At 40.7% G+C, this 27,003-nt stretch overlaps 1 protein-coding gene across 1 annotated transcript in view; it reads right to left on the bottom strand.

Moving 5' to 3' along the window:
• Positions 1–631: 631 nt before the first annotated feature.
• VGLL3 (vestigial like family member 3) overlaps positions 632–27,003 on the bottom strand; it is a 30,964-nt gene continuing 4,592 nt past the window's right edge. Inside the window, exons 2-3 of the mRNA XM_040338750.1 lie at positions 7,598–7,844; positions 632–1,439 (exon numbers count right to left, since the gene is read on the bottom strand). Coding sequence (XP_040194684.1) covers positions 907–1,439; positions 7,598–7,844 — 780 coding nt within the window. The 3' untranslated portion in view covers positions 632–906. The remainder of the gene's footprint in view (positions 1,440–7,597; positions 7,845–27,003) is intronic.

The raw sequence follows: 27,003 nt of genomic DNA, 5'->3' as shown, positions 1-27,003 counted from the left end.
AAAAAATATATATATTCACTTTACTACCACTTTAACACAATATGTGTACTTTCTGAAACAAAAACTTCAGCTTTTCTTCAATATGCAGCTTAAAGATTACAAGTCTACCTCCATGGTGTACTGGAATAATACCTAATTGTATGCCGTAAATGCACCCCTTACTTCATTTAATCATATTAATGTGTTTTATGGACATTTAAAAACATTTTCTACACTAGGGTAGCCGAAATCTCATCTGTGATTAATAAATTAAATGAACCCTTTATGAACCACCTATTGTATGTTTACAGTCACAGACCGTTTAGAAATATTTCATATATATTTTCACAGGTCATAAAATATCCTAAGACACAAACAAATAAGATATGTATAGGCACAAGACCCATTCATATCTTGGCACCGCTTTCATTTTGATTTCAAATACACAAGCACGCCGTACGTAAACCGCTCATAATAAACCAGAGGGCTTTACAAAAATTGTCACACCTGTTTTGTAGGCCATGAAGTGGATGAAATCGCTCATTATTTTCCTCTGGAGTGATATGGTATTAATCAGTTCACCAGAAGGTACAGTAATACATACAGACAGACCACACACACAAGCAAATAAGTTGAAGCTTAAGAAAACAGATTAAGAAATCATTAATATTTAATATAAAAAAGTCTATTTTTTCAGTTATTCACAGAAGGCTTTGCAGAAAAAAAAGTCAACCAAAAGACAGACATAATACAAAACAGGTATGGGGAGACATATAAAGCACTTTGTTTTCAGAGGGCAACAAAATAATGGTGTCCTTTAAGGCAGATTCAGCTAAAATTGATTCTTTACAGGTAACAAGAAGGCCATCATCCAGGATCCAAAATGGAATGTTCCAGCTGTGAAGTCCACATACAAATATACTTTATTTAGGCAGAAAAGCCATTACCCGTCTCAAAACCAAAACTTGGTACGATGTCTACAGTGCCATGGAATGCCCCGGCCCAGGCTGGAGTAGCCATGGTGGGTGTTGTGGCTTCAGTTTTAGGTATGTCACATTGAGCTGCCGGAATCCTGGCTGCACGCATTGAGGGCATTACAAGAGGTCCATATCGTGGGTCCACATGGGAACTGGGATGGTGATGATGGTGGTGATGGTGATGCATATGTGGATGAGCATGGTGCCGATACATGTAAATGTCATGCATGTGGGCATACGGTGATGCCGTTGGTGAAGCCAATGGGTAGTGCCAGGAGTCCGTCACCACCGGTGGAGGATGTGGGACAGTCTGGTGAACATTATCTCCAGGCCAGCTGCTGTGCTCTGTAGTTGAGAGGGTGCTGGCTGTCGTGGTGGCAAAGTCTGGATGAACTCCGCTCAGGCAAGGTGGAGCTGACTGATAGGAGTTTGTCCATAAGGATGGAGGTAGACTAGTCCGCTGACATGATATTGATGGGCTCTCTGAAAATAAAAACAAACATATATGTAAATTTTCCACTCCAAAATTTTACGCTGACACATACAAACCAAGGCCAAACTGTATGTTGCTGTTTGAATCTAAGTACTTTGCAGGCACGTTCCACATGCAGTGCAGTGTGCCATGCCCATCTACCGAGCTTCACTGCATAGCCAAGTGGTGATAGTATCAAAGACACCCAAATGCCCATGGTGGAGTTCCAGTCAAATTCTAACTAATGCCCCGTACACACGAGCAGTTTTCCCTTGGACAAAAAAACGGATGGTTTTTCCGACGGAATTCCGCTCAAGCCTGTCTTACATGGTCACACAAGGGTTTGATGAACTTTTTACTGGCAAGAACGCGGTGATGTAAAAGACTACGACGAGCCGAGAAAATTAAGTTCTATGCTTCTGAGCATGCGTCAATTTGTTTCCAAGCATGCGGCGGAATTTGTACATGATAGGAAATTCCGATCAGATTTTTTCCAGACGGGAAAATAGAGAACCTGGTCTCTAGCTTTTTCCAGCAGTTTTTCCGTTGGAAAAAGTCTGATGGAGCATACACACAGTTGGGATTCCCGACCAAAAGCTCTCATCTCACTTTTTTCCAACGGGAAAACCGATCGAGTGTACGGAGCATCAGGCTAAATCTACTCCCACCCCATTCTAAGACTATTCTATCTACCATGTAAAAGAAAAACAAGATGCCTATTCTTGAAGCAGTTCTGGTCCAGTCACATGATTGGGTCCCATCACGGCTTTAATGTAGAGGAAAGACAGCGATAATGGCTTCAGAGCCTAGGTCCGAGGTCCTCAACCCTTCTAGTGCCGGGACCCCTTGATAACATTCCCCAAGTTGTGGGGACCCCTAACAGGAAAATAATTTTCGGGTTGTCAGCACCCGGGGCAAGACAAGTAATTTACGCCCCTAAACCACGGACATTTAGCGCTCTCTGAGTCCCTCCCACTTTCTATTATAACCCCTTCGGGTACATTTGAGGATGTTCCCCTCTTTCTCTTTCTTCTCCTTTCTTTCCCATTTTTTTCCCCATCCCCCTCTCTAGCCGTCTTTTGCCACCTTTTTCTTTGTTCCTCTTTTTTCCTCCCTTCCATGTATTCTCTATTTTATTCCTTTTCTTACTCCTTGGGGGGGGGGGGGGTGAGTGGCAATGCTGGGGGGGAGTTCTGATCACCCAACTCAGGTGCTCTTCATGAAGGTCATCTGCTGATCTGAGGACTGTAGTGAGGACTTATTCTCAGGCAGTGTTACAGTGAGTGTCTCCGACTCTGTGGTGTCTTGTAGCAGTGACACCTATGCCGAAATCAGGAGATGGGGTCTCCTCCAGCCCCTCCCACTTCACATTCCTCACATCAGCTGACCTCTAGTCTCTGCCCCCCCAGCCGTGAACTGAATGCGCAGCTGCGGGCTCCAGGAACAGCCCAGGATTCGGTGACCCCTTGCAACCTGACCCCCAGGTTGAGAACCACTGGCCTAGGTGATGATGTCATCCATAAGCTTACTGGACCCCTTGCTGGAAACCATGGCCGCACATATGTGTACCTTAGTTAGCCTTAGTTAGAATTTGACTGGAATTCCACTTACAAGAGAATCCTATTAAACTAGGAATGACTATGGGACACATGTATTTGAATATTACTTCCAGGAGTATACACATTTTCTATATACGGTAACCGTCACAAAAAATTCATACTAAAGGTACACTTTAAAGTATAGTTTACGGGCAAAAATCTGAAATGACATAAATGATGAAGTCTTTTATCATTAACATAGCAGTGTTTGTTTTTCCCTGGGACGTAATCCTAATACCTTTGATCCTGCCAGCAGATTCATTGTTTTTCTATCTCTTTTCACAGGGTGACAATGCTGTTTGTTTTGCAGTGAAATCACAAAGCAGCGTTGTCATCTTGTGGACAGGGTAGTCTTAGATGGACATGTAGGAAACAAACAAATTAAAGCACGACTCCAGTGCAGATACATCAACATTTTTTTTATTTGGCAAAAGAAAAAAAGGTTTAAGCAGTATGAATGAAAGCTGACCATTGCAAGCATGCCTGCCAGTGTTAAATGGTTTGTCCCAACCCCTGTAATTGCCCCTATTTCTGAACATTTTGGTCTGTTTTAAAAAGTGAAACACTTCTGCTGGCAGGAACAAGAGGTAATAAAACTATTCCATGGGAATGGGGGAACAAAAAAAAAAAATCAGAAGCTGCTCTGTTATTTGTTAATGCTATTGATATATAGTATTCCCTGTAATAGTTTTGTACGACAAACCCAAATTGTATGCCCCCATTGCCACTAAGGCTAGTGGGCATCTCTGAGTATTTCATTATAACATTCATCTGAATCTCACTTAGCAATCTCCAAAACTAGTGGGGATACCTTTTCTTACAATTATATTTCATTCACAAGAATTGCATAACATGGACAAATGTAAACCTTCTATGACGCAAGCACTCAAAGCAGATACAAAAAATAAATAAAAAATCACGCTGAAACAGACACAAGACACTGAATAAAATGTCAGAAATCATCTTTGGTGAACTCATGAAATAGTGAAAACGCCTTTTATAGTCATGACAGAGATGGAAAACCATGTATTGAAGAATGGATAAATCTGCCTACTGAATAATAGTTTGGAGAATTTTTTTCCTTGTTCGGGGTTGTGCATACTCATTTTTCTAATTATAAGTAAAATGTCAGCTATTTTAGGAAGGAAGATCCCATGGGAACAGTATTGGATGCCTGGATTAGATTTGTCTTTCCATGTCTAAAAGAAAAGAGTATTGAAGCTCAACTAAATATTTTCATTTAAATATACCGGTACTCCTCAAAAGATAGGAAAATTCACTTTCTGTGCCAAAACCCAGCGATTACCTTGTTAAAGTAACAGTGGCATCATCACTGTGCAGTACTTAAGCAGAAATCATAGCTGTGGGAGGGATCCAGAAGGCTCCACCCACTACAGACTTCCTGCAGAAAACTACAGGAGGGGGCGGAGACAAGACCAGTCATCTTGTGCAAGGAGTGAAAGCAGCAGTGACCGGTCTTTATTACAGGTAGCTCCTGAACAGAGGCAAAGTTGAACATTTTATTACTGCACAAAAATCCACAAAGCACTCCAAGATTCAAGAAAGAATGCCTCTTGGATTTAGAGAAGATTTGCCTATCCTGGAGTTCAGCTTTAATCCTGCATTTTCATGTTATTGTTTATGTTTCTGTACTACTGTGTTACCCCCGAAAATAAAACCCTAGGGCTTATTTTTGGGGGATGTCTTATTAGTATCAGTGTCTTGACATAATTTAATAAGCTCCATAAAGAACAGCGGGCTGTGTCAGCGCCCACTCTGTTTCAGTGAAGCTGACATGGACCTGAGAGAACTCCAGGTAAGCAGATGGATCTGCTGGCAGACTCCGCCAGTGTGAAGGGGGCTACCTTTGGTATAATCAATTGTTTCATTTTGTGTCTTCTTTTGACATAGAACTGCAAGCTGGATCCACAAACAATAATAACACTTAATCTTAGAAGTTTTTAAAAGAGTGGATAACCATGCAATTTACTACATTGCTCTGATGTTGCCCTCTGCACTTAAAGGCCAACTAAAGGCAAAACGTTTTTTTTTTCGTTTTGGATAGAGGGAGGTGGATTAGAACACCTGTCAGTTTTTTTTGCTGTCTGTGCCCCATTAGGAAGACTCAGCCTCGATATTTTCTCCTGTCTATCAATATCTTTAAAAGGAAAGTAAAAGAAAATCCCAAGTTTTGAGTTGTCAATTGTAGGGCTTAGGAGGTGGAAGGCGGTTGAATTTGTGCCTCCCGGGCTGCCTATATTGAAAATTAACCTGATGTGTAGGAGCACATAGATGCCTATTGTGGCCTTACATTGCAAGATTAGGTAAGTATTTTGCACTTTAAAGTGCGCTGGAAGATGAGGTTTCTGCAGATCAAAGAGTGGTAGGATTAGAAGGTTTAGGGATGTTAAATGGAACATATGTTGATAGTTCTAAAAAAAAGGGGGGGGGGGGCTTTATTCTCTATTGCTCTTATATCTGTCTTTAAATACCCAGTTGCATTCAATAGAACTGACACTATGGGATTGATTTACTAGAACTTGAGAGTACAAAATCTGGTGCAGCTCTGCATAGAAGCCTAGCAAAGCTTAACCCCCCTGGCAGTATTCCCGAGTCTGGCTCGGGGTGGAATTTCAGAACCAAAAGCGGTAACCCCGAGCCAGACTCGGGATCGGCTCGCAGTGTCCACAGGCAGAGTTACTTACCTTGGGGCAAATCCACAAAAACGTAGCCTAACCTAACTTTTACCATTTAAGTTACACTGGCGGAAAATTTCTACCTAAGAGCCCGATCTACAAAGCACTTACCTAGAAATTTTCGGCCGTGTAACTTAAATGTCTCCGGCGCAAGGCGGTCCTCTTCTGCAGGGGGCGATGACAATTTAAATGAGGCGTGCTCCCGCGCCGGCCGTACTGCGCATGCTCGTGACGTCATTTTCCCGACGGGCAGCGCGCAAAATTACGTTACGCCGGGCTTTGTGGATTGCGACGGGACAATAAAGTTGCGTCGGGTAAAAAAAAAGTTGCGCGCCGAAAAATAAAATTCAAAATGTAAAAAAAGGTCTGTTTTTACAAGGTGTAACTAGTTTACACTTTGTAAAAGCATCCCTAATTTTACGTATGCAAACGTAAACTTACGCAGAAAAAACAAAGCTGAAAAGCTTTGTGGATCTCCGTAAGTCCTCATTTGCATACGCAAAGCGGCATTTCAACGCGAAATGCCCCCAGCGGTGGATGCGGTACTGCATCCTAAGATCTGACAGTGTAAGTGTCTTACAGATGTCAGATCTTCTGCCTATCTTTGGAAAACTGCTTCTGAGGATCGTTTCCAAAGATAGGCACAGGGATACTCCGGCTGAACAGCAGTTCCACCTGCGTATCCCTTTTGAGGATTTGGCCCCTTGTCCCTGGATCCTGCTATGCCTCCCCGCTGTACTGTATAAAATAAATACACACCCCCTTTGTCCCTAGTGGTCTGCCCAGTGTCCTGCATGCACTTTTATATAATAAAAACTGTTCTTTCTGCTTGGAAACTGGAGATTGTCCATAGCAACCAAAAAGTTTCCCTTTATGTCAAAAGTGGTTTTAGACCAGCTAGAAAACAGCGATAATAAATTATAATCACTTGCAGAATTGAGCGATAGCGATTTGTTGGGAAATTCGTCATCAAAAAATTTAAAGTAATAATTTTTATTATTATTATATTATTTGTTATAATTATTTATACATTATATTATAATTTATGATTTTGTGTTTCAAATTTTATTATACCCGGGATGTACCCGGGATGTCTACTAGACTCTTGTTTGGACAGATTTAAGAGAGTTATTTCTAAGAATTGCAGGCCTACAATATAAAATGCCAAATTTCCATGCAAAATTATGGTACCGCTTTCAGCACCTAAAATCTGAATTAATCATACCGCTAGGGAGGTTAAAGCGGAGTTTCACCCAAAAATTGAACTTTTGAAACCCCCCCCCCCTCCGGTGACACATTTGGCACATTTCAGGGGGGTGCAGATACCTGTCTAAGACAGGTATTTGCACCCACTTTCGGGCATAGACTCCCACGGGAGTCTACACACTTCCCCCCCCCCCCCCCGCTATCTCCTGAGAAACACACTGTTCCCAGGAGAGAGCAGGGACCAGTGACGGCACGTAGCGCTACTCATGCATGCGCAGTGGGGAACCGAGCATGGCGGCGGCAGCATCCGAGGACCGAGCGATTGCTCAGCCTCGTCTGCCGACACTGCGGGTGCGCTGGACAGGTAAGTGTTCATTTTTTAAAAGCCAGCAGCTGCAGTATCTGTAGCTGCTGGCTTTTTAAAAAAAACATTTTGGGTGGACCTCCTCTTTAACTGAACAAGCTGAAGATAGAAGCTGATTGGCTACCATGAACAGCTGCACCAGATTTTGCACTCTGCCGTTTTGGTAAATCAAGCCCTATTTTTTATTTCCAGGAGGAATTAATTGCTACCTTGTTGCATTTTATACAACATATAGTTTATATGATACATGTGTTTAATCCAATAATAATATAGAACGTTTAGATAAGACCCAGGTTTTTCTTTACCTCTACTAGCTCCTGCTTTGGTCTTAGTGCTGGTGTTTTCTGGATTTAAGGTGCGTAATTGGCTCAAGGCCCTTGAGAAATGTTCATCCACAACTGCTCCTATGTCTCCATGAAAGTAGGTCAAGAGGACACATCGGGAATTCAGATACTCCATCTCTGCAGGCTGCTCCTTCTCCTCCTCTTCTTGCTTGGTTGAAAGAGTCACCTCCAATGTCTCTTGCATCTTACTATATGCGCCAATCTTTTTCTGAAGGGGGGAAAAAAAGGCTTGTTACAAAATTATATTTTAATTATTATAACATAATTGCAAACAGTCTGCTAATTACTTATTGAGCTGAGAAAAGGTACTCAACAATTGTATTCTGGTCTGTACACTCTTTTATTGTTTGAGCTTTCATAAACATAGGTGGATCATTGGGGATGATTTACTAAAATTGGTGAACACAGAATCTGGTGCAGATGTGCATAGTAGCCAATCAGCTTCCATGTTTTATTGCCAAAGCGTGACATGTTGGGTATCATTTTATTGGGCTAACTTTACTGTTGTCTTATTTTTTAATTAAAAAGGTGATTTTTTTCCAAAATAAGTGTGCTTGTAAGACCGCTGCGCAAATACGGTGTGACAAAAAGTATTGCAATCACCGCCATTTTATTCTCTAGGGTGTTAAAAAATATAATATATATATATATATATATATATATATATATATATATATATATATATATATATATATATAATGTTTGGAGGTTCTAAGTAATTTTCTAGCAAAAAAAAACTGTTTTAATCTTGTAAACACTGAAAAACAGGCAAGGTCCTTAAGTGGTTAATTGAACAAGCTTAAGATAGAAGCTGATCGGTTTGTATGCACAGCTGCACCAGATTTTGTGTGCACCAGTTTTAGTAAATCTCCCCCATTGTCACAGCCATTAGGGTGTATGTGAACCCCAACACTGAATTTATTTATTTTTTGCTAACCTAAGGCCTGATAAATATACATTTAAAAGGGGTTTGTTATATGTGTTCCATAAGTGCCAGAATCGGCAGTTATTTAATTTTTTTTATTCAAGAAATCTTGTAAGCTGATGACTTTTGTCCCTTGCACAAATAAAACATGGGAAAATGTGTATGTATTTTAGAAATGTATATATATATATATATATATATATATATATATATATATATATATATACACATACACACACATTATAATGAATATATATATATATAATATATACACACACACACATATATACATACATATATATATATATATATATATATATACATATATATATATATATATATATATATATATATATATATATATAAACAGTGACATTAATGGGTAGTTAGATATAGAGGTATATATATATATATATATATATATATATATATAAAATTGCCAAAATGTTTAAGGTATACACTGAAGGCCCCTTGAGGTTTCAGCATATATCTGCAACAGTCAATAAGCAACCCCCACAATTCTAGTGGGGTTATTCCTACTATTGCTGTACAGAGAGGGGGATGCTTCTCTAAGTTGGACTTTAACAAGTTCTCCTTTTCCAGAAAATGTAACGTGGCCCCAGTAGATACCATATATAAAAACTGTGCACTTCTGTAAATTGTTCATTGATTTTATTGTGATACCTGTTATTTTATTGTAAAAAAAAAATTAAAAACTGTGCTAAAAAAAGTGCTGCACTGTAGTGATAATGAATTTCAGTACTCAAAACAAGCTAGTGTAATAAACCATGCTCTAACAGCAGCACTTACAGACATCCATGTTAAACAAAATATAAACCAAATGTGTTGTACTGTTGCTTTAAAGCGAAATATAGAAATGGTTAAAAAATGAATTATAAATAAATAGGTAGTCAATACTCTTGTGCCCCTGAATGATGTCCCTTGTGACGAAACATGTAGGACAGAGCTTAGCGATGACATCATCACGCCTGCTTGGTGAAGCGCAGCTGTTGTGCGATGATCTGTGTTTATAATCTGTAAGTATGATACTTTATTTTAATAAATAGTGGATTGAAAGACTACACTATAAGGTTTCTTCTATGTATGCCCTGCGGTGGGTATAGATTTGTGAGAGATCCTTTCATCCATGCAAGATATTGTTTAATGCTGGACATCGGCTGTGTAAGGCCTCGTACACACGACCGAGGAACTCGTCGGAAAAGACACATAGTTTTCCTCGACGAGTTCCTTGTTAGGCTTGTCGAGAAACTTGACAAGCTTTCTTTGCATACACACTGTCAAGACCAAATCTCCTCGTTCTCAAACGCGGTGACGTAGAACACATACAACGGCAGGGGAAGTTCGATTCCACTGGCACAACCCTTGGGGCTGCTTTTGCTAATCTTATGTTACTGTGTGTTAATTAAAAGTTTGGTAAGAGACAATTTGCACTTTTCAGACTGTTACAGCGTGAAAAATGTGCTATCTCCATTACAAACGCTACTTTTACCGAAGGTGCGCTCCCATCTCATACTTTATTCTGAGCATGCGCAAATTTCTTGGCATTCACACAAACGTGTTTCTCGTCGAAGAGGAGCACGACAAGGAAATTGAGACTCCCGTCGAGGAAAAAGAGAACTTGTTCTCTTTTTTTCTCGTCAAGTTTCTTCGACAGTTTCCTCAATGAAAAACATACACACGACCGGTTTCCTCGGCAAAAAAGCTCTGCCACCAAGTTTCTTGATGGATTCTGTTGAGGAAAACGGTCGTGTGTACGAGGCCTAAGTTATAATCGATCCATCCATCCATGTGGGATTGAATCAAAGCACTTTCAAACCTCTTATATTATGGGGTCTGAACTTCTGGTAAGCAGATGTGTGTAAAGGTGGCGGAATAATTGAAGAACTGGTTTACAAAGGATGTCACTTTTCTGATTTTGGTGATATATTTACACGGGACTTTTGCCAAATCCACTTTTGCCTGAGAAAACTATTTTCTTTTCCTGTAAAGTTGCTTCAGCTAAGACAGTGATCCGACTTTGGAGGCAACTTCCATTGAAATCTATGGGTACAAGTTGGCTAAAAGTTTCCTTTGAAGTAGTACAGGAACCTTTTCTGAAGTCGGGGCGACTTCAGTAGTGTACATTAAGACGGCTCTCATTCACTTCAATGGAATTTCTCATGTCGTGCGAGTTGGGGGCGACACAAGACGGATCCCAAGTCGCTGTAGTGTGAACCGGCACTTAGGTATTGATTTACTAAAGGCAAATAGACTGTTGCACTTTTCAAAATGCAGTTGTTTCAGAGCTTAGTAAATGAAGTAAAGCTTCACTTTGCAAAGAATACCCAATCACATGCAAGGAAAATAAAAAAAACAGCATTTTTGCTTGTACATGATTGGATGATGGACGTCAGCAGAGCTTCTGTTCATTTACTAAGCTCTGGAGCAGCTGCTCTAACTATTTGCCTTTAGTAAATCAACCCCAAAGTATTTAATAAATAAAAGTAAATGTTATATAACATATCTGTATGGAGCATTCAATTCATTTTGGAGAACCACTGCCTCTTAATTCCTCCCCATGACTCTGAATGGAAGTAATCACAGAAAAATAAAACATATTTTCATCAATGTCTTTTTAACGGGTCTTTTTTTGGACTGGCTGAAGGACGACAAGCTATTTTAAAAGAGAATAATGGAACCTTCAAAATAAAATTGCAGCCGTAAACACTGTGCCGAATTTTGACAGATGTGACATCTAGAGTAATTGCAATGATATTCCATTAAATAAAACAGAAGTTGTGTGTATACATGTGAAGCTATGCAAGGTATTTTTACATCCAAGCGCCTTCCAAATCCAGGCCAATCTGATGTTCCGCTAACACGCGCACTAAGGCATGCAGCTTGTGGTTTGTTACATAACAGAGCGAGCCAAAATACAGACAAAAAAAAAGGGCAAATGTTTGTTTTTCCATTAACTGCGAGGCAAGTCCTCCGCCTGACATTTTCTTAGGACCATGTTCAGAAATGTGAGGTTGGATGCGCTAATGCTGACTGCTAGGGGAGTAGAGTAAATAAACTCCAATTTACAAGCATGGAAAGTATCCCTTTACAGAAAGCCATAGTACTGGTCAGAATTCAATATACTGAATGTCTTATTACAAATTGAAGGGCACGTCGGTGCGACTTGTCATGCAATTTGACAGTTTCAAATTGCATGACACGTCAAACCCTATTGACCGCATTGCAATCGGCTCGTTGGAGTCGCACCGATTTTGAAAGTTGTTCCTGCAGTTCAGGTGTGACTTGCATAGACATCTGTACATGAAGTCGCACATATGTCTTCCAAGTTGCACCTGAAGTAGCACTGAAATGCTAATTTTAAATTGTGCTACTTCAAGTGAAGTAGCACGATTCCAATGTCGCGATCAGTGTGGCCAGGGTGTAAATGGCTACTATGACCAGCGTGGTCTCAGCCTTTTTGTTGCAGTTTGTATTGTTTTTAACCAGTTTCTGACTGCGCTATAGCCAAATAACGGCTACAGCGTGGCCGGCTGGTTCCGGGACACTGTCATATGACAGCGTCCTGTGATAGCGCCCACCGCGCGCCCGCTTGATTTTCCAAGCAATCCTTACAACAGCTTTGATATATGACAGCTTCTAGTATCAGAGCATTGAGCTCACACAGGAGACAGGAAGCCCTTAAGCTGGCCGTAGATGGTTCAAATCTCAACTGGTTTAGAAAGGACTGACCAAGATTCAATCCATCTATTATTATTTAGGGTACTTATATAGCGCCGTCAATTTACACACTGCTTTACATATATATTGTAAATTCACATAATTCTCTATGGACAGGCTGGTTGTATTGAAGTCGATCCATTAACCAGCATGTTGGATTTCTAGCATGCGATTATTGCCAGTGGCTATAGCCACTTTGATAAATGATCTAATTCTTATGTTTTCTTATTTTTTTACATTCTTTATTTTGGATTTTTTTTATTCTTACATAACAAAAAACTAAATCAAAACACTGCTCCAAACAGTAATGTACACACGATCCGATGGACCGTTTTCATCAGACGAACCGATCGTGTGTGGACCCCATCGTTTTTTTTCCCATTGGTGAAAAAAAATAGAACCTGTTTTAAAATCCTCTGATGGTTAGAAAACCAATAGAAAAAAAACGATCGTCTGTGGGGAAATCCATCGGTCAAAAATCCACGCATGCTCAGAATCAAGTCGACGCATTCTCGGAAGCATTGAACTTCATTTTTCTCTGCACGTCGTTGTGTTTTACGTCACGCGTTGGACACGATCAGATTTTTAACTGATGGTGTGTAGGCAAGACTGATGAAAGTCAGCTTCATCGGATATCTGATGAAAAAATCCATCGGCCCGTCTTCATCGGATGAACCAATCGTGTGTACAGGGCAATACAGCATCAATACGTCAACATCTATGTTAGCCAAAGACATTCACAAGTACGCAAAACATATTCAGAAACATTCAGATGTGCTCAGAAGTACCCAAAAGCAGTTAAAGCCACCCAGAAGCACCTAGAGAAAGCGTAATATTCCCTACACACACACATTCAAGAAACCCGCTGTTCAGTAATGCTGGGTGCTGTAATGACCACAGGCTGGAAACCATGGATGATCAGAGTGAAGAAAATGTCATCAGCACACCGAGGATTCCTCAAAAGGGTCCAAAGCTTTATTTTCGTTATCACATGATAAACATACAGCAATGTTTCAGAGCCACACAGGGCACCTTTTGTCACTAGCCTGATGAAGGGACCCTGCGTGGCTCCAAAATGTTGCTGTATGTTTATCATGTGACCACGAAAATAAAGCTTTGGACCCTTTCGAGAAATCCTTGGTGTGCTGATGACAATTTTCTTCACTCAAAAGCACCCAGAGGCACTCAGAAGTGCCCAGTTGTACTCAAAGGCTCTCTGATGTACACAGAAGCACTCAAACGTGCTCAGAAGCACCCCGAAGAACCCTGAAGCACCCATAAATACTCAGAAGTACTCAAAAATACTGAGGAATACCCATTTATTTTGGAATTTTAAAAGAAGATTCAAGACCCAATCTCTATTCCAAACCTAATTTGGTCCACTTCTAATCACAAGATAATCAAAAATGAGATCACCAAACACACAATTGCCATATGGGACAAATTTAAAACAGTAAAGGAACTGCTATCACCACATACTCCCCTTACTTCTTATCTCAGGAATCCTAACTTCTATCCAGCCCACATATATCCGATTCCTAACACCTTTAAAAATTGGATAAATGCTGGCCTGACACAATTTTGTGATTTTATATCGTCTAATTCATGTAAAGCCTTCCCTGATATCTGTGAAACACACAACTTTCCCATATCCGAGCTCTTTCGATATTTACAGATCAAAAACTTCTTCTCTCCCTATCTACAAGATACTAGTAAAGTAAATGTTATGGCACATATGAACATATGTGTAAACAAGATCCTCACTCAAAAGGACTAATTTCGCTGCTGTATAACCATTTAAATAACGGTTCTAATTCTAATCCACCTTTTTATGTTGAAAAATGGGAGAAAGATCTCGGATTTCATTTAGACACATCCAATTGGCGTAAAATCTGGACAAATACCAACAAATCTTCACAAAATATAATAGCTTTGGAAACAAACTATAAGGTACTTATGCATTGGTATTTGGTCCCAATATTCCCCCCTCTGTTTTCTCGGCTGCGGTGATTTGGGAACGCACATTCATGTATTTTGGGATTGTCAAGTGGCAAAATAAATTACTCTCTAAAACATTAGAAATTTCTATAAACCCTGATCTAACTACAGCACTTTTAAATTTAAAACCAGCCCATAGCTCCAATCCTCAATTTAAACTCTTACTACAGATCACCACCGCCGCAAAACAGACCATTGCTAAAGCTTGGAAGACCACAACATTAATGGTCTCAGAAACCAAAAATAGAGTAAACCAAGCTATAATCTTTTCGAAATCAGAAGCAATCTCTAATGATAACATCCATCTGTTCGAAACAGTATGGACCCCATGGATGTCATACTTCCACCCTACAGGTCTAGATAACTCTCTATTGCGACCTTGGTAACAGAAATATGTAACTATTTTATGTATTATGCATTATTTTTATCTATAGATACCCCTGAAAATCTTTCTTTTTTATTGGATTACTTACCATCTGATTTTTCCTTGCTTTTTCTTTCTCTGTCTTCTACCTTTCTCTCTCCTTGATCTTATTTTTGTTTTCTCTCCTTCTTTATATCTTATAAGAAGTGGTAATAAGATATACCTCTTTACTTATAACAGTAATACATTATATGTGTTGCATATATCTATGACCTTTTTATTCTTATAGGTCTATTTAACCTCAAATTTTATATTCTTCTATTTTCATAGTATATTATTTTCAATATGTTTTTCTACTATTTTTATGATATATTGCTGTTCTGTAAGGTCTAACTACGGTACTCCATTTATTATACTATAATTTAACCTTGTATATTATTATTATTATTACCACCTGTTGTAACCATTTATTGCTCATATTGCCTATGTTCGTTATCTCAAAACGTAATAAACAAATTTGACAATAAAAGAAGATTCAGGTGGTGTAATCTCAAAAGGTGGGTACAAAGCTAACAGGGCCACGGTATTCTGTACATAGCATTCTAGTTTACTCCATGACCGCAGGAACCCATCTATTTATTTTTTAATCAATCTCTTTCACTAGGAATAATCAATCTATAGTTGACAACCCATTTGATTGATATGATACGGACGAGGAAGTGGATTTTGATCGATAGTTAAGAAAGAATTGCAAGTTAACAATCACATTTCTGTTTCCACCATTTAATCTCATTGATTGAAATGTGAAGGTATTCATGAGCAAAGTATCTCAGTGCTGCCGGTTGATGCAAAACGACTGCTAAATTCCCTTCCTGGCTGATATACTTACCGTATATACTCGAGTATAAGCCGACCCGAATATAAGCCGAGGCACCTAATTTTACCACAAAAAAATGGGAAAACGTATTGACTCGAGCATAAGCCTAGGGTGTCCATCTACATACCTCACTTTGCCTCACTGTGTCCATGTGCATGCCTCACTGTGCCCATGCCTCATTGTGCCCATGCCTCACTGTGCCCATGCCTCACTGTGTCCATGCCTCACTGTGTCCATGCCTCACTGTGCCCATGCCTCACTGTGTCCATGCCTCACTGTGTCCATGCCTCATTGTGCCCATGCCTCACTGTGTCCATGCCTCACTGTGCCCATGTCTCACTGTGCCCATGCCTCACTGTGTCCATGCCTCATTGTGCCCATGCCTCACTGTGTCCATGACTAGACTTACATTTAACATGGGAGTATATAGAAGAGGTGCCCAGCTTTGAAAAATCGGTGCTCCCCAGCCGTAGACCCCCCAGACAGCAAACCTTGCACACTTGTAGAGTAGAACTGTGGCTATGTGTGTGCCATGTACTGGGTCCCCAAATAGATCAGGCGCAAAAAGGTGACTCGAGTATAAGCCGAGGGGGGCATTTTCAGCACAAAAAAATGTGCTGAAAAACTCGGCTTATACTTGAGTATATACGGTAGTTTGCTTGAATCTCATGTGAATCGACTTTTAATAGATCAGCAGTTTTGGCTATTTGATTGTTTGCAGATTTGATCATTTTGATCAAGTCACACATTGATCGGATAGTAAAGTCAATTCTGTTTGTATTTACCTAATCTCTGCCGTCTCCATGTTTATTGACCAGGATAGATCACAGGGGTTATGACAGTCAGACACAAGCAACTGAATCTTTCAGAAGGTTTAGATAAACAATAATGGAAACAACTGTGGAAAAATACTTAAATACTTGAATAATATGAGACAGCTTCTTTTGTACCGTCCATGACATGTCTGGTGTTTTAAAGGATGACCCATTTAGTGAAGAATCTCACTTCCATTCCACAGAACATGTTTTAGCATCACAATAGCAGCCATTTACGTGAGAAAGTAGAGCGCTCAGCACCCTACAGTAGGACAAGAGTGATGTGTGTCCACCCACTTGTGTACTAAACAGTCCCTGCTCAGGGGGCAACTTCCTCCTTCTGGGACTTGAAAGGGATAATGAGGACAATGACTGACACTAGCCAGCAGGAGAATGATGAAACCTTTCCAAGACGTCACTGACAGGTAAATGTTGTAGAAGATGTGCTGAGATGGAGGGGGGCATAAACATTTTCTAACTAACATCAACAAATAGGATGCTACAGTAAGTAGCAACGTTATATCAGACTTTACTTTATGATAAGCCTCGTAATTGATATACTGTATGTAGATAGAGATTTTTTATATATATCGAGATGTATACATACTATGGCCCAGATTCTCGTACGAGTTACGCCGGCGTATCTCCAGATACGCCGTCGTAACTCTGAGTTTGAAGCGTTGTATCTATGCGCCTGATTCTTAGAATCAGTTACGCATAGATTTGTATTAGATCCGACCGGCGTATGTCTCTTACGCCGTCGTATCTAAGTAGCACATTTACGCTGGCCGCTAGGTGGCGCTTCCGTCGATTTACACGTCGAATAAGGTAATGAGCTAGATACGCTGATTCTCAAACGTACGTGCGGCCGGCGCATTTTTTTACGTTGTTTGCGTAAGGCTTTTTTCGGCGTATAGTTACCCCTGCTCTATGAGGCGTAGATGAGGCGTACTAATGTTAGGTATGGACGTCGGAACAGCGTCGAATTGTTCACGTTTTACGTCGTTTGCGTAAGTCGTCCGTGAATGGGGCTGGACGTAAATTACGTTCACGTCGACTAGGCATTGAGCGGGCGCAATTTAATTTGAAAAATCGACGTGATACTTAGCATGCGCGCGCATGCGCCGTTAGTAAAAAACGTCAATCACGTCAGGTCACGATACATTAACATAAAACACGCCCACACTAGCCTAGTTTGAATTACGCGGGCTTACGCCGTATCAGATACACTACGCCGCCGTAACTTAGAGAGGAAATTTTTTCTGAATACGGGACCTGCTGCTCTAAGTTACGGCGGTGTAGTGTATCTGAGATACGCTACGCCCGCCTTAAGATAGGCGTTTTTTAGTGAATCTGGGCCTATATATTTATTTTTATGTTAATCATATTATACTGTGTGCTAACAAAATACTGCATTTTTTTGGGGGAGCTTTTATTGTCTGAGACTTACAGAGCCCTATCCCTATCGCATAGCATAGCCATAAAGATGACACCACTTTTGTCTACAACACTTAAAGTGACACTAAATTCTGGTTTAACCACTTGCTGACCGCCCTATAGTACTTTTACTGCTACAGGGTGGTAGCTGTTGGTGAATCACGTATATATACGTGACTCTGCATTTCCACCTGCAGGGGGCGCACGTTCCACTGGCGAACCGCTTCTGCTGTGATGATTCACAGCACAAGTTAATCTGCAGGTCCTGAGGAAGGACTCGATGTCCTCTGGCACCCGCAAATTTCTGGAGAAAAAAAACACGAAGAACTGAGACATACTATGCAAACAAAGCATATCTCAGTTCTGACGGGGGGGGGGGGGATGATCCTGTGTCTCTGCAAAGCAGACACTGAGATCAGTCTCTTTCCCTAGTGAAAGAAGCACACATTGTACACGAAAACACTGGCTAGGCAAACAGTTGACCCTTTGATCACCCTAGATGTTTAACCCCTTCCCAGCCAATGTCATTATAGTGCATATTTTTAGCACTGATCACTGTGCTAGTGTCATTGGTTCCTGCAAAATGTCAAGAGTGTCCCATAGTCTGCTGCAATATCGCGGTCCTGCTATAAGTTGCTGATTGCCGCCATTACTAGTATTAAAAAAATAATAATAATAATAATAATATCAATAAATATATCCCATAGTTTGTAGATGCTATAACGTTTGCGTAAACCAATAAATATACGCTTATTGGGATTTTTTTTTTCTTTCCAAAAACATGTAGCAGAATATATAATGGCCTAAATTTATAAAGACATTTTTTTTTTTGGTTATGTTTTATAGCAGAAAATAAAAAAAAATATTGTTTTTCTTTTTGTTTTTTCAAAATTGTCGGTCTTTTTTTGTTTATAGTGCACACAAAGAAAAAAAAATGCAGAGGTAATGAAATACCACAAAAAGAAAGCTCTATTTGTGGGTAAAAATTACAGAAATGTTATCAGGGTACAGCGTAGCACGACCGCGCAATCGTCAGTTAAAGTAAACTAAACTTTGAAGTTATAACTTCAAACCAGTAATTTCACAGTAAATAGATAAATAATACATTTTTATAGTATAACATATAGCCTAATATAATATAATTTAGCGTGATTAAAACAGTACCTTTTCAGCAAGCAGCAGATTTTCATTTTCCCTGTTAACTGTGTGAGAAAAACATGGGATTATGGGTCTCATATCTCATACCCATAAACCCATGCTTTTTCCTTCTAATTAAAGCGGGAGTTCACCCGAATTTTTTTTTTTTTAACATTAGATTGAGGCTCATTTTGTCAAGGGGAATCGGGTAGTTTTTTTAAAATCGAAGCAGTACTTACCGTTTTAGAGAGCGATCTTCTCCGCCGCTTCCCGGTATGGTCTTCGGGACTGGGTGTTCCTATTTGATTGACAGGCTTCCGACGGCCGCATACATCGCGTCACGAGTAGCCGAAAGAAGCCGAACGTCGGTGCGGCTCTATACGGCGCCTGCGCACCGACGTTCGGCTACTTTCGGAAAATCGTGCCGCGATGTATGCGACCATCGGAAGCCTGTCAATCAAGTAGGAACGCCCAGTCCCGCAGCCCATACCCAGAAGCGGCGGAGAAGATGCATCTCTAAAACGGTAAGAACTGCTTAGATTGTAAAAAAAACACCCGATTCCACTTGACAAAACGAGCCTCAATCTAATGTTAAAAAAAAAGGTTTTTGGGTGAACCTCCACTTTAAGAGGGCTGGGCTGGAAGGAAGCATGTGTCTTTTAGCCACATGCCCCCTTCTATGACACTGCAGTGATAGGACATCCTCCACTGCAGCATTTTTATTGGATAGCTTGTTCCAATGGTGCTTTACCATTGGTCCAAGGCTCCAAGCTGTCCATTAAGCTCAGTGGCTCTGACAAGAAGTGAGGAGAGGCACTGTGAGCTCAGCCTCTCAGTCTGCTGCAAACAGAGTGTGCCAGCTTGTATTTAACCACTTGCTGACCAGTCGCTTTCAAACTGAAGTGAGAAAGAACAAGGTTTGGGAGCTCATAAAGAGCATTACAAGGAGGCAGAAAAACACAGTAAGAAACAATTTCATTAAAAATCGTTTACAGCGCCATTAGGTAGTTTATGTGTATTGGATATTTGGATATAGCCAAACCGGAAGTGAGAGGAAATCCCTGCAAATGCAGGCAATTTATTGGGGACCCCCAGAACTAGTGTCGTAATTGGATGATTTACCCTCTATTACTTTTCTAGGGACAACTTTAAAGAATACACTGCCGACACCATTCTGTCTGCAGTCTGTTGACTGGACAGTGAAAGAGCAGCAGCAGACTGATGAAGTTATCTTTTTGTTCACTCTGCTCTCTTCACTCTAACTTCTGTTGCTTATTTGTCAGCATATTTGCATGTAACTCACCTGATTGGCTTTCAGGTCTTCTCCCCCCACCCCTAGTCTGGGTAATGCAGCAGGAATTGAAAGAAGCGTAACCAGGTAAATTCAGGTACATGCACTTTTTGCATTAATAATATGAATTTAATGATTTATTAATGATTACAGAGTTGCATTTGTGTGCATGGAGTTCAGATTTTAAATAACTGCTACAAAATAGATCTCAGCTTGTTTGCCGTCATTGTTGATGTGGTGAGGAAATTGTTGCAGACTGAACATGAAATATTTTCCAGCTTGGGAAAATAACTTTGACTAACCCCAAACTTGGAGTTAGCTTCACCACATCCTGCTTCATCCTCTCTCTGTACATTCAGGCCAGTTTTCTCATCTCCTCCAGTGTTACTGTTACTTTATCATTTATACAGTGGCAATATATTTTACAAAGGTTTGCATAAAGCAGTGGTCTCCAAACCGTGGCCCACGGGCTGGATATGGCCTTTTGCTTGTTTTTATCCAGCCCTTAGGGCACTATTCCTCCCACTGATACAAGACACAATCCTCCCACTGGCACCAACAATGGGGCATTATTCCTTCCACTGACACAAAAGATAGAGTGCTACTCATCCCACTGACACCCTAGATGGCACGCTATTCCTTCCACTGACTTCATAGATAGGGTACTATTTCTTCTACTGACACCATAGATCGGGCACTATTCCTTCTACTGACACCATAGATCGGGCACTATTCCTTCTGCTCACACCATAGATCGGGCACCATTCCTTCTACTGACACCATAGATCGGGCACTATTCCTTCTACTGACACCATAGATCGGGCACTATTCCTTCTACTGACACCATAGATCGGGCACTATTCCTTCTACTCACACCATAGATCGGGCACCATTCCTTCTACTGACACCATAGATCGGGCACTATTCCTTCTACTGACACCATAGATCGGGCACTATTCCTTCTACTCACATCATAGATCGGGCACTATTCCTTCTACTCACATCATAGATCGGGCACCATTCCTTCTACTGACACCATAGATCGGGCACTATTCCTTCTACTGACACCATAGATCGGGCACTATTCCTTCTACTGACACCATAGATCGGGCACTATTCCTTCTACTCACACCATAGATCGGGCACTATTCCTTCTACTCACACCATAGATCGGGCACTATTCCTTCTACTCACACCATAGATCGGGCACTATTCCTTCTACTGACACCATAGATCGGGCACTATTCCTTCTACTCACACCATAGATCGGGCACTATTCCTTCTACTCACACCATAGATCGGGCACTATTCCTTCTACTCACACCATAGATCGGGCACTATTCCTTCTACTCACACCATAGATCGAGCACTATTCCTTCTACTGACACCATAGATCGGGCACTATTCCTTCTACTGACACCATAGATCGGGCACTATTCCTTCTACTCACACAATAGATCGGGCACTATTCCTTCTACTGACACCATAGATCGGGTACTAGCCAGACGAATCATCCTGCATGTGCTGAGCTGATTTGATCTCTGTAATGGGGGTCCATCTGTTCCGGTAAGCAGCCACCTTATCTATTTAAGAGAAGTGTTTAGTTCTGAAGATTTTTTGTGAAAATCTGCAATCCAGTCGCCAGAGAGTTACATCCTTCACAGACTTCACTTTTTGTTTTTGTTTTTGCTACATATTTGGACTGCCACTTTGTTTCACATTGTTTTCATAATTAGTACCTCTCAATTAATTTATTTTGTGTTGTCTATGGACTTATATGACCATTTATCATGACAAATGAGGGTTAGATATAACGCTGTGTGTTCCCGATTTGATCACTTTCACCATCCTAGGAATTCAATATATATTTTTAAATTTTTATATATATATTTTTTATATATTTATATTTATATATATATATATATATATATATTTTTTTTATATAATTATCTACACATAATCATTTTGTGTCACATTAGTCGCTGAGATATGCGACCTTCAGGTTGCGCATTAATATATATCTCTTTTCACACCACTACTATCAATACCTCCTACTGGCAACAGGAGTTATGTAATTATTTTACCCCTGCTGACCACCAAGTCCAAGGCATTTTCTACTCCCACAGGCCACAATCCTGCCCTCCTAAAGTCTGAAAGACAGTAAACTAGCCCTTTGCTCAGAAAGTTTGGAGATCCTTGGCATAAATTAAAGTAGTATCTAGAAATAAAGGAGAACCTTCACAGTCACATTGATTTATTACTCCTTGCCAATGTGGAAAGTACATTCTGATGTCCACACTGCTGTCACAGAGATGTATATACAATGGCCAGTTAGTGGGAGTCAATAAATTTACCTGGAAGTTTCATAAGTGAGAAAGCTCCCATGCATACAAGGTAGTAAACATAGCCACTCAAAGCTGACAAGGTTCTTGTTAGAGGCTAAAGCCATGGCCCCAGCATGGTAAGACCTCAGCTCAGTCTAAACACAGTCTAAAGCCCCATACACACTATCAGTTTTCCTGTCAGTTTTCTCTTCAGGTTTACCAAAACCATGTAGTGCAAGGGCCTGCCTGATTGCATACAAATTGAAACTCTTGAGGTTTTACCTCATATTAGATGGTTTTGGTAAACCTGAAGAGAAAACTGTCAGGAAAACTGATAGTGTGTATGGGGCTTAACCGAGTTGAAGAAACTTCATGTAAATGCGGCACTCCTCCTCTCTGGGTGGTTGGGAATGACCCCCCAGATGGTGTGGAAGCTAGGATTTACTTCTCTGGGAAGAAGCCTTAGCTTATTTTGGGATTATAAAAAGTTGGGTGCCAGTCACATTAGTCTATTTTGGGGGGAAAAGAGAAAGTTGGGTGCCAGTCACCTTAGTCTATAAGGTTTATTTTTGTTCTATAAACTCTGGAGAGAGGGTTAGGGTTACAGGTAATCCAAAAGTAGGTAAAATAGCTAATATTTAGTAGAAACAGTAAGAGTTTATGTTGGCCTTTTAATAGCAGCCAAACAAATTCCAATGACCCTATGAGAGCAATCAATGTCTTGGCTAAAGGCCAATTTGAATCATCCTCTACCTCCAAGTAGACTCTAGACCCCTGACCCTATGTAAGCAGTCACCAGGCACTTAAGTTATTGAGCAGTGAGAACCTCTTGCAATGCCCACCAATATTAGCTTCTGCCCACCTCCCCAGGACACTCTTCAGCTCAGAGGACTCCTTTCAATCTTCCTACTTTGCTCCCTCTGAATGTACCCACGTGCAGGGTAGCTGAAATCCTTAAAGATTTTAACACAAACCCCTGTCTTGAGCAAGGCCTACAACAGAAGATCCTTTGATAATGGTATCCCCACCATGCAGAAGCAAGGGCAGGAAAATCCTCAAGTCCTGGTAGAAGCTCGGAGGCAAAGACCCTTCTAGTAGGTCATCCCAACTATTTATTCCCTTCCCCAGCCTGCATCACCGGAATAAACCTATTAGTGATTGGCCAAGGCAGGATAAATATGCATAAGCCCTTACACGGTATCTTCTCACTCTAACTATTGGCGAACACTCCCAAATGCAGGCAGAAGTCCAGGAAGGAAGATCTTCTATTTATCCACCCCCCACTTCAGGAAGGAAGACCCTTATATTTATCCACCACCACTTCAGGAAGGAAGATCTTCTATTTATCCACCCCCCACTTCAGGAAGGAAGACTCTTATATTTATCCACCCCACTTCAGGAAGGAAGATCTTCTATTTATCCACCCCCACTTCAGGAAGGAAGACCCTTATATTTATCCACCCCCACTTCAAGAAGGAAGATCTTCTATTTATCCACCCCCACTTCAGGAAGGAAGATCTTCTATTTATCCACCCCCACTTCAAGAAGGAAGATCTTCTATTTATCCACCCCCACTTCAGGAAGGAAGATCTTCTATTTATCCACCCCCACTTCAGGAAGGAAGATCTTCTATTTATCCACCCCCACTTCAGGAAGGAAGATCTTCTATTTATCCACCCCCCACTTCAGGAAGGAAGACCCTTATATTTATCCACCCCCAACTTCTGGACCCTCAGTGATTGGCTAAGGCAGATAAATATTCATAAGTCATTACATTGTTCTCACTCTAACTACTAGAGAAAACTCAACATCAGCAGGCAGAAGCAATCAATGCTTGGAGCTTAGGAAAAACCTACAGAAGGCAGAAATTCTAAACAAGCCCAGACTGTGTACAGGCTACAAAACGAAATATACAGTAACTAAATAGGGACACTTCAGCTTAAGGCAGGGTCCCTACATAAACATATGTAAGCTGGAATGTAAGATAGGCATATACAGCTATTTTTTTCCCAAGCATATAAGGCCTCTAACAGCTTTGAAAGGAGATTGCTGTTTTCCCTATTACTGGCAGGAATTTTTCTTTGTCAGAGATACTTCCCATGTAAAGAATGATCTTTGGGCTTAATAATGATAAAACTCTGTGGAATGCAGCAACAGAATTCTCTACTCTCCAGTGATTGCCGTCTCTCGGCCAAGTCAGACCTAGCTCCGCCCTACACCCACGCTCTGTGCATGCTTGCAGTCTGTAGTCAGTCTGATAAGAATCCCCATATTGCTACATCCCATCACTACTACACAGGGCAATGGCTTTTTTTTATATATATATATATATATTGTCTGACTGATGTACAGTTTCCAGACACTGGAGATGGTGACTTGCTGGCCTTATACAATGAGAAAAGAACCCACAGCATCCATCAGTGGTCTTCTTCCAGTGTTCTATCCTCTCTAGACCGATGAAAGGTAACATCTGTATACATAGATGACTGCACATTGTATCCGACATCTTTACACTCCCAGAAGCAGCCTACAAAGTTGTAGTTTATAAAGAAAACCTTTGGTTGCTAAATATACTATATGATTACAAAAGACAGACTCAGGGGGCCTCTGTGTAAAAAAAGACTGTAGTAAATATAAAGTGTCATGTATGTGCCGTACAAGTGGATCTGGAAATTAGTCTAGGTTTAGACCCATAACCTCCACCCCCCCCCCCCCCCCCAAACCCCCAGATCGCATTTTCAGAACTCTTTGACGTCACAATGCCTCCTCACCACCTGTTTTAACCTCATAATTGCTGCACATATGTGCTGCAACCGCGTACATTGAACTGTGCTTCATTGGGTGCAACATGTTAATTCACTTTTGCCACTGACACAAAGCAGCACCACTGTAGCATGTGAACAACCCAGTCCACTGCTATTGTAGCCTTTTGGGGAGGGAGGCAGATGTGGGGGCACTAAAATATGGCTAAATAATGCATTTTTAATGCGGCCCGCCCAATCGCAAGTCTACATGACCCCTAAAGTACAAAATCACCCTTTAAAAAAAATATCTCCACCCACCTCCTTAGTCCCTAGTTTCCTTAATACACCTACCCACCCCCAATACCACTGCTGCACCTCCACCACATGTCTGTACTTATCTCCTCTGACTCTGATCTCCAAAATAGAGCGATACAATCAGGACACAATCAGGCTGCTGCTAGTTGACGCGTTTCACACAATGTGCTTAATCATAACTAATTTGTTGGATTTGTTATGGCTATGTCTATTGAGGAAGTTAGAGAGAAGGCTGAAGGGATATTTTAATGGTGGTGTGGAGGGGCAAAGACAACTTTAGGACTCTGACATCCTCTACTACAATTACACGACCATATAAAAGCGGAACATCAATCTATTCATCTATCTATCTATCTATCTATCTATCTATCTATCTATCTACCCATTCATCTATCTATCCATCTATCTATCTATCCATCCATTCATCTACCCATCCATCCACCCATCCCTCTATCCATCCATCCATTTATCCATCCATCTATCCATGTATCCATCCATCTATCTATCCATCCATCTATCCATCCATTTATCCATCCACCCATCTATTTATCCATCCATCTAGCCATCCATCTAGCCATCCATCCATCCATCCTTCCATCTACCCATCCATCCCTCTATCCATCCATTCATCTACCCATCCATCCATCTACCCATCCATCCATGCATTCATCCATTTATCCATCTAGCCATTCATCTAGCAATCCATCCATCTATCCATCTATTCATCCATCCATCTATTCATCCATCAAATATGTACAGTCGTTCCACTTACAAACATTATTTAGATTAGTTTATACAGAGTAATAATAATGAGAAGGAAAACTCAGGAACTCCTACATACTGTTTTATGGATTTTTGGTCAGTAAACTAAGAGGTTCACATTTTATTTAAGTCAACCTTTTCCAACCAGGGTGCCTTGAGGTTTCATCAGGGGTGCTTTGGCAATATGCCTAAAAATGTATAAAATCCTAAAAATTGTACACAAGCCAGCAGGTGGATCAAGCCTGCCTTTTAGTTATACAAAGCTATGGGTTCTCATTATGCACCATTATGACTTTCTTGACACCGGCATCCGATGTCTGTTGCCTCCACTGCATCCTAGTCTTAGGCCTCGTACACATGACCGAGGAACTCGTCGTGTTTGAAACATCGTTTTCCTCGACGAGTTCCTTGTTAGGCTTGTCGAGAAACTTGACAAGCTTGCTTTGCGTACACACGGTCAAGACCAAATCTCCTCGTTCTCAAACGCGGTGACGTACAACACATACAATGTCAGGGGAAGTTCGATTCCACTGGGGCTGCTTTTGCTAATCTCATGTTACTGCGTGTTAAGTAAAAGTTTGGTAAGAGACGATTTGCACTTTTCAGACTGTTACAGCGTGACAAATGTGCTATCTCCATT

Source organism: Rana temporaria, chromosome 2 (genome assembly GCF_905171775.1).
Source record: "Rana temporaria chromosome 2, aRanTem1.1, whole genome shotgun sequence".
NCBI lineage: Eukaryota > Metazoa > Chordata > Amphibia > Anura > Ranidae > Rana > Rana temporaria.
Note: the sequence above shows the minus strand (reverse complement) of the source record. Positions and strands in the feature narration are given on the sequence as shown.